Below are 9,542 nucleotides of genomic sequence, written 5' to 3' on the forward strand. Positions count from 1 at the left end.
CACGGGCGTTTTTGCATTTCGCCTCCATCGAAATGCGGCCGCCGCGGCCGGGATTCGATCCCGCGATCTCGTGCTCAGCAGCACAACGCCTTAGCTGACTGAGCCACCTCGGCGGGTAATCTGGCATGCTGACCATTGCAATGTTTTGTTCTTCCAGTATGCGGATAGTTGCTTGAAGAAGAGTAAGGGCTGGCCGGAGTGCTGCTATTTCAATGTTGTGGGGTGGCCACTCACTGAAGTTGAGGCCATGTTGTGGGCAGAAGGCCTTTTTGAGGTCAAAGATGGACAATGAGGGCAGTGGCCGTTCTCGTCAGCGTTTGGTTGGCACAGTGATGGTGAGCCAAGCTGGTGCTGTCCGAAGTTGGCATCATCTGGGCACCTTGTGCTTGGCACTTGTGATGTTGTTCAGGAACGACGAGGTGGAGGGCTGTGTTCAGTTGGCGGCAGGGTCAGTAGCGGGTGAGTTCAGTTCCACAGAGTCTGACAGTCACAATGAAGTTTAGCTGTAGGAGTGAGGCCAAGTGTGAACTCTAGGGGGTGTATGTCAGCTGGCGTGAGGTGGTTCAGCAATTGTCTCAATCTGGCGAGCCTGGCTTTGAAAAACTACCTCGGGAGGCTCAAGCAAGGGGTAACTGGCGAAGTTCACCATCTCGGTACGATTCCAGAGTATGCAGATGGCACATCCATTCCCTTCCGGTGGCTGTGTTGCATTCCCAATAAGAGATGCAAAGCGGTCTGTTCTGCCATCATGCACAACACATTTTACATTTTACAAATACATCCCACAACCATCCTCATCCATGACAGCAGCAATTGCAGAGAAACGTGAGACAGACGCCAACACCGACTACAGAAACTAAACCTTCCAATGCCACAAAGAAAACTGCAATAAGCATGACATCCATACTGTAGCCAGTTTTGTCCCACTGAAACTGTAGAATTGGAGTCCAGAAATGTATTTCCGAATGGAATAAGGCGCAGCTACATGGGCTTATTTTTTGGGTGTTAAACTTGTATCTTCATTGTCAGCTAGCAGAGTGCTCACTATCTTGTGCAGAACTGGCCATTGCAGCAGAACAATCCCCCATAAAGTCTATCAGACTTCCTCTCACTGAATCATTGAGGTGAGAAACCCAGCGATTAACACTTCGTCCAATGCTAAACCCTGGTGAGGTAGGTAGAGAAAGCTTCGCTTTAAGAACTAAAAGAAGTAAGCACAGTGACATCGCACATCATCTGCCAGCTGTGGCAATGGTTCCGGCTTATCTCTAAATGTTGGTTTTGCGACACCAGACAACAGTTTAAAAGTTCAAGTCAGATTTACATGTTTTGCCATGGGTGCTGCTCCACCGCCATTGCTGTAACACTATTTTCTGCGGACAGTGGCAGGTAGTACATGTGGGGACACTCGACTCTCTCGCAACCCCTGATGTTGTTTTCTCTGCATGGCTCTCACATCTCCTGGAATCCGGCTTCGCTGTGTTGCACGTGTGCCACCAGTAGTAGCACAGCAGTGCGAGAAATGGCGCTATGTTTCGATGCTAGCGCCACCTGACAGCGTGTACAATCAAGCACATTGGCAATGAGTGACCTTCTTCTGGTCTTGGGGCGGGGGCGTGAGCGGACGTGTCACACACTCGTTGGCACGCTTCGCAGGACCACGAAAGGCTTCAAAGCAGGGAACCGGGACGGCCAAACACAATCATTCAAAAGCACCACTGTTCATGTGGCTGCACATGCAAATGATTTGAATGAGGCAAACATATTCGCTCAATATTCTGTTGCGGTGAATCGAACTTCCTTGATTCGTCAGCGCCCATCAGCATGTTCCATTCATTGTGATTTGACTAACTGACACTGGTGTATAAAAGGCATAATAAATACCCTTTTGATTGTTTGCACTACTGTGTTGTCTTTCCTTTGACCCAAGAGCATGTTTGAGACACCACATACACTATGTACCAAGCATTTAAATTCCGAGACAAGGATGCAAACAAGTGAGAGGGTGACATAAAGCAAAGGCTACATGCAGGGCTTTTGATATGCAACATGCTTATCAATCAGCACACCTACTTGTTTAACTGAATTCTTCAAAATAAAAAGCACAGCTATCTTTTGTCTCAACACTTTGGACACAACACCAAAGCTCGGCCTACATAAGTTTTAATACCAGCCACTGCCGTTTCATGCTATGCAACTGATCCTTTGAGGTCCTTTGAATTCAGAATAAATTTATACTTTCATCTCTGTGACAACTGCAAGAAAAGCTCTAGTGTAGCATTTATTGAGTAGCCAAAGCTATGGCGATTCCTGTGCACCTGTTCTGCACCACCTGAACTGGAATAGTGTTGGTATCAATTTGGTAATTATAGGAACTCTGTAAAAGACGAAGTTGCAATGTCAGCCAGCTCACTTTCTGTCTATGCTTGCTAACTACTTGGTGTATGCAGTCGACGAAAGGTAAGGTTCACACGAGGTCCAGCCGCTGCCTTACGAGGTGGGAGCGAATGATACCAGTACCGATTTGTAGGTGGGTTCATCAACAACAGGCTTCCATGTTCTAGGCATATCTTCACAGGTTCCACGTGGCGCACTTTGCGCCTTGCATCTCCATGCTTCAGTACAAAGTCCCGAGGTTGCCCAAACGACAATGATGCAATAGGTGCAGCATGGTCAAGGTCTTTCTCATCATCTCTATGCTCACCAATGTGATCGGAACCATCCTTGTACCTGTAAAATATTTAGAGAAAAGAAAACATATAGTTTGTTACATGTCACACATGGAATCAGGCTGTATAGTGAAAAGAAAGCTGCCAAGTAAAAAAACAAAAAACAAAGCTATTGATGAATTTTACTGGGTGATCTTAAGAAGCCACACAAATGTGGATCGTCACAGAAGCTGTCATATATGACCCGCTTCAAAAATGGTGCTTAATTCTTGCTGAGGAAATAGTTTTATTGAAAACCTTCTCAGGGCAATCCCCACCCCAGTGTAGGGTTGCAAACCGGAAACTGACTTCTGGTTAACCTCCCTGCCTTTCCTCTCTCGCTTGCTCTCTCTTCTCAGGGAAATTTCATACACAATAACACAGCCTCACTCCAACATGAATTATAGCCATTATGCGAAAGTCCAGGTGTTGCCGATATTTATCTAAATTGCAAAAAGCAAGCAAATGCACCGGCAAAAGCAAAATGATGCTCCGTTGAAACTCTACCTATATCCATGCCCAACAGTGGAACAAAACAACAGAGCATACCGCCACGGAGTGAGTCATTGTAAAATGACCAGTGGTACACGGGAACCTTCTCGATGTTGATGAGTCTACTACTACATATTTTGCAACTGCAGAGGAAAACCTCCTGCTCCAGATGAATCAGTGGAGCACACCATGTGACACCTTTATAAAGAATCTGTGAATTCTCTTGTGATCACTTCCTAGCATATATAGCACAGCCAGTCACAAGTGCTGCAACATATTTTACAGGCACCAGGCATGTGAAATCCCAATAGCAGTGCGAAATTGAGCCGTGATACATAAAGACACGAACAATGAGAAAAACAAAGTATTGACCAAAAGTTACGCAGGAAATGGAGACTTGAAGTGATCAGCAATTGTCACAAGGGATCTCTTTGGAACCTACATTTCGAAAAGGGGACTGGCGAAGGTGACTGAACCCTTGCCCAAATGTTGGCTCCAGAGACACCCCTCGTTTAACCATTGCTGATCCCTTAATTCTCTTGACCAGTTGCACATTGTGACCAAAGGATGTGGTTGTATCGCACTATGCCAAGGTATATACGACAAAAGGTTGAGAAATCATGCCTGGTGACTGCACGAAACCAGCATTAGGTCTATTCGATTCAACCAATTTTCTTTGAACCATCTGCACCTATTTATGGTGCGCTGCACCTAGGCCCTCGATTGTCTGAGATACAGTGGTGCACCCTGCACCCCTGTTCTCAATTGCACGGGGTGCAAGACAAGGCACCGGCGCGGTGTATTGCACCCTTGAACCTTGCAGCAAGTAGTTGCAGCCCGGCACACCACAAACGGCACTGCTTGCACCTTCTCGTTTGTGGTGCAGTGCTCCTTTTCTGACTCAAACAAAACTATTATTTTATGTTTACTACTTCTTCAAGGTAATATGCACTCAGTTAAAAAAAATTTAATTCTGGGGTTTTAAGTGTCAAAACCATGATTTGATTCTGAGGCATGCCATAGTGAGGAACTCCGGTTTAATTATGACCACCGGGGGTTCTTCAATGTACACCCAATGCACGGTACATGAGCATTCTTGCATTTCACCCCCATTGAAATGTGGCTGCCGCGGCCTTATGCAGACTGCAGTTTCAACTAGCTAAGTGCCCTCTTTTGTCTTGCCACATCAGTTTGATGTGGTACTTGGCAAGGGCAATTTTCACTTGCAGGGCATATTGTTGGGCTAATTGGTGCTTGTTTAGCGACATACTGTAGCGCCAACGGCGCAACCACAAAGAAAGACACACAGACACAAGCGCCTGTGATGTGTGTCAATGTGTCTGTTTGTGGTTGTGCCCTTGCGCTACATTATACAACTAAAGTTTCACTTGGTGCTACATAGTTATACACAAGTTGCACTTAGACAATCTATTACAAGTCTGCTTATTTTCTATAATGCGTAGTGCAAACACTGCACACAAAACGACGGAGAGGACGAAACATGGCACTCTGTTGTATATTTAAATAGCATTTCTTCGTTATATATAGCACGAACATAAAACTGGGTATATACACGAATTTGAATTGCCATTCAGATGTTCTATTGCTACGGAATAATGGAAACGTATGTATATTTCACAACAGTGTTCAGACAAGCCAAATTCCAGATATGTCAACGTAGTCCTCCCCACCTGTTGACGAGAACGAAATTGTAATGGTGGCCAGTTTGATTGGCAACAAGATCCCTCAAATGCCGAAGAAGAGGAGTCCATGGTTTGGCAGGCAGCCGGGTGCCAGAAAACGCGTAGGACATTCCTTTATCACCGTAGGATACCTAAAAAGATACGACAAAAGCCAGCATGGCGCCAAAATGTGGTAAATATAATAAAAAATAACTGCCTGTATATAAGTTGATACATTTATTGCAGACTCACTTGTTTTCGCGGTATCGTTCGCCACTTGCCATAGACTCTGATCTTGAGCAGGTCTCCCGTGAAGTATTCGACTTCAGACTCCAGCCTTCGAAAAACATAGTCTGCCGTAGTTTTTCCGAAAAATTTATGTAGTCTAGGTCAAGGCCTTCGCGCCTGATTTTTCTCATGACCAGGGGCTCGGGATTCATTCGAACATCGCTTAATAATTCGGAGCGGACGGGTGATACGGTATCGTCATCTGGCTCACTAGATTTCCCTGCGGCGACCCGGCTTCCTGGCGTGCCTGATATTTTGCCGTTTTTAGGTGTTTCGTCGCTGATGGACATCGTTTCAGCAGGATATGCACAACTTACGAGCACACCGGTGAACCGCGAATGTTAGGTTCGGGGCAGCGAATTGCTAACATACATCCGGTTAAACCTGACACTGGGTCTGCTGCGTCTGCAACTACAAGAGCAAGTAATTCTACAAAATAGTAAGTTAATAGCACGGAAGTCTAAGCCATAGCCTACACTGCAGCCCGTGAACCCATGGCGTCGTGGTTAGCGCGGTCCCATTCCGGGATTCCCGCTATGAAAACAAACCCACGTGACCATAGCAAGACCCCTAAGTTATCATTTTAGCCACAGGGTGGCGCCACAAACCCGAGCACCAATCACCGTGGGTTTTCGCCACCCCAGGACTCCTGTCCACATCAAGCGCGTGCATAGTGATGGCATGTAGAGCGTTGTTTAAAATTTGAAACGTTATTTGTAAAATATGTTAAAATTTTAAAATAAAAGTTATCTTCGTACTGATTATTAATGTAGGAAAGAAACATTATTGCAGTAAACTTTGCCGTGTTATCTAAAAAATGTTGTTATTTCTCATAATTCACCGGCTCCTTATGGTAGGCTAGCTTGAATCAGGTCACATCGGCACATGCTTACAGGCATCGCTTCTCGGCCTCTTGGGCTAAGATCATCCGTAGTATCTGTTCTTATCAGCTTAATATCTGATACGGTCCTATTATGGGCCTTGTGATATTAACTGTATTTTTGTAATGCGGTGCTAGGAAGGGGCTTGCCTCTCCAGTGCCACGGGTTGTCCTGGTATTGCACTAAAGCCGGGTACAGCCCACATTTCGAAATCCAAAAGCAGAATTATTACACACTTCTACGCTACGTGGACTGTCTTCGCTGTTCGAAGAACACACTCAGCCATAGGTCGGCAGCGTGGAGAACACTCGCCATAATTTTTCCCACGCCACTCACCTCCACTCACACTCTCTGGTCACGCACTCACTCACGCACTCACCCCTTTTGAAATGAGTGTGAGTGAGTGCACTCATGAGTCACTGTGCCGATCTATACCGCTCACAATTCCTGTATATTCATAACGAAGCTTCTAATTTAGCACCTGTTGCATCGGGAGTGCGCCAAGGCAGTGTTTTGGACCCAGGTTTATTTTATTGCGATAGCAATTTATATGGACACTTAAACCGGATTTCTGCAGTCGCCGTCGCCGTCAGGTTCCCTATAGATAAAATCTTCGCCGCGCGCCGTATGCCCGAGCGGAAGCGTGCGGGGACGCGCGCTATCACTGAGAGCGAACGCACTCAATCTCCCACGCGCAAGCAAGGAAGCGGGAAGCCAGCGCCGGAGGGAGCTGGGGGGGGGGGGGGGGGGGGGGCGCACTTTTACTCTGCCAGCAACCGCGCTCGTCGCTCGCTCGCACCGTCGCTTATCCCCACACGGCTCTGACCTTTATGCGCCGCTCAGTTTCCGGTGAAGCGATAGACCGCACGTACCTTCGCCGCTGCGGCGTATGCTTGCTGCCAGCGTTTTGACAGTCGTTGTCTGCAGTCATTCAGTGTGATCTATTCATGTTTGTTTGTGCGCGCTCACACCACACTTGTTCATTCAGTTAGCAATAGTCGGGCCACATTTTCCAACGCACGCTACACATGCAATGCTGCCCGGATCGGCAGTGCAGCGCTACAGGTGTGTCCCTTCGCACGCGCTGCCCACGGGAAGCGCTTCTCATCAACACCACCGTTTCACAGGCGCCTTCTCGTGGTCATCGAGTCTCTCTTCATGTCGGTCTACTTACGGCGCAGCACACCTGCTTACTTAATCAGCTCATGTTTACTACAATTCATATTGCTACCAAAGCCGCTCACCTTACATCGTATGGCATTGCTGTGTTGCTATCGCATTCATTGCTTCGCCCTTAGGGCGAAACTGTGACATTTTTTAATATACATAAAAGATTTGCCTTCCCGATTACGTGGTAACATCCGACTATTCGCTGACTATTGTATTTCGTACCGCGAAATTAATCACAGTGATAATCACCATATACAAAATTCTGCCTTTTCTTGGTGTCAGGAGTGGCAGATGACTCGAAATGCCGAAAAATCTGTAACGCTAACAGTAAGAAAGAAACAGATATCTGAGTTTACTTACATTATTAATGACACACCTCTCACTTGTGCCTTTCAGCGTAAATATTTAGGTGTCACTTTAACATACGCTCTCCGATGGGAAAGCCATGTTAACAAAATAACCTGAAGTGGAAACCAATGTACATGCTGACCACTAAACCGACTCTTCTTTCTGAGAAGACACCTTCGTCTTGCGCCCCCAGATAAAATTTGCTGGCCTAGAAAATGCTTGTTCGAACAGTGCTGGAGCAGGCCAATATTGTTTGGTTTCCGTACACAAAATAACTCATTGCAAGAATGGAAGGGATGCAGAGGAAGGCAATAAGGTTATGTTTTAATAAATACAAATTAACTGTTTCATTGACTAAATTATTAAAGAGAGCTGGTTTATTAACACTGCAAAGTAGAGCAAAACTAGCACGACTAAAGTTTTCGTTTCAATTTATTCATGGTGACATAAACATTGACGTCAGCCCCAAACTCTCTCTGTTCATCTCTCTGTCATTGACATTAGACGTGTGCATGCTTGCCGCCCATGCTCGCTGATCCCCTTCGGTCGGATTGAGCCAAGAGAGCGGGAAATAGAGGGAGAGATTGACTGTCCGTATACTTAGTCAACCACTTAACGCCGAAACAAACACAAAAGGGAGAACAAAGCGGTATCTATCATTGCATCTTCGCTTTTTCTCCATGTATGCGAGCGTGCGTGTCTGTTACTCTGTGCTAACTTGGCTATATAGTCCCTCTTCCGCTCTGCCTGTTTATATAAGGAGCCTGTACGTGTAAGTTTAAGAGGGAAGCAGGAAGAAAATGAGGAGCCATTCCACCCTCTGAAGGCGGATGACCAGCGAAGCTGTAGCAAATCACACGGTATTATACGTCTTCACTCAGTGGAAGTCATGGCGAAATTTGCCGGTCATGATTTGGATATGTCTGCCATCAGCGCTCCAGCCCATACATATTCCCTGGTGTATTAAAGAAAATGTCGCAGTTTCACCCGAAAGGCGAAGCTTCGATTGCGATAGCAAATTAGTAGAGAGCTATACGAAGCAAGGATAGTAGTTTAATGGGCCGTATAAACTTGTAAACATTCGCCTACTAACTAAATAGACAAGCGCGGTGTCACGCGCGAACAGGTAAACATGAACGCATCTCGCTCGATGACCGCGGAAACTCGCTGTCAGAACGCTGGAGTAAGGAGGCGCAGCTATTGACGCTTTTCGTGGCGCTCCCGTGGGCGCTGCCATGTTTGATTCCGTGGTGACGCGTCCATTGCTTGCCTCAGCTGCCTCCGTTGCCTCCGCGATTACAATGCAAGCGCGTGACGCCGGTGGGGCGCAGCAAACCTCCGTTTCGACGCATATCGTAGGCGGTGACTGTGTGGACGACACGAAGCTTAGGCCACAGCTTTAGAGGACATGTAAGTGCTTTCAGAGCGCATGACGCCTTGTCCAAACAGCGCGATCAGTTTATACGGTGCTTGTACTAAAAGCGGGACTAGAAATATATTCCAAGCTGTCCAAACGTCCCGCTTATAAATTAAATCGGGATCAGTGTGCTGTTCATTCTTTATTTGGCAAACATTTTGAAGCAGTGGCTTGTCATGTTTCTGATTCAGCAAAGTTCCTCGGTTCCTCGGTGTGGCCGCTGTCTGATTGTTTATTTTCAGCCTAATCGCTCGCGGGTGTGCTGTGCTGCGATAGATTTGTTCTTCCAGCGCACAAAGCTTGGAATGTAAATGTTCTCTACGTTGCAGTAGCTTATGGCAAATACGTATTATCGCTAGTCCCTCGCTTACTCTGCGGACCGTCACGAAACGTTCAGCTTCAAACATACGCGTCTTGCCGGTGTAGTTGCCGTCACTCATGCTTCGACACATTGGTTCAAGTGTGCGCCCATTCACTTGTTATTGATACGTTGGCGATAGGGTGGGCGTAAGTTTGCGTGCAAGTCGGCGAGGATGTGTGTAAATAACGTGCGAGA

General features: G+C 46.6%; 1 protein-coding gene and 1 non-coding gene across 2 annotated transcripts; one reads left to right on the forward strand and one right to left on the reverse strand.

Annotated features, from left to right (window-relative positions):
• Positions 1-1,010: 1,010 nt before the first annotated feature.
• Positions 1,011-5,698, reverse strand: LOC119446157 (DNA oxidative demethylase ALKBH2-like). Its single transcript, XM_037710513.2, is given in 4 exon segments — positions 1,011-2,730; positions 4,892-5,034; positions 5,135-5,262; positions 5,265-5,698. Coding segments are annotated over 4 exon segments (768 nt in total). The 5' UTR covers positions 5,461-5,698; the 3' UTR covers positions 1,011-2,429.
• Positions 5,699-6,067: 369 nt separating this feature from the next.
• On the forward strand, positions 6,068-6,259 carry LOC119447012 (U2 spliceosomal RNA). The gene has a single exon (XR_005190905.1). It is a non-coding gene; the product is annotated as a U2 spliceosomal RNA (small nuclear RNA).
• The last annotated feature ends 3,283 nt before the right edge of the window (positions 6,260-9,542 follow it).

The sequence above is a fragment of the Dermacentor silvarum genome, chromosome 3 (genome assembly GCF_013339745.2).
Source record: "Dermacentor silvarum isolate Dsil-2018 chromosome 3, BIME_Dsil_1.4, whole genome shotgun sequence".
In the NCBI taxonomy this organism is placed as follows: domain Eukaryota; kingdom Metazoa; phylum Arthropoda; class Arachnida; order Ixodida; family Ixodidae; genus Dermacentor; species Dermacentor silvarum.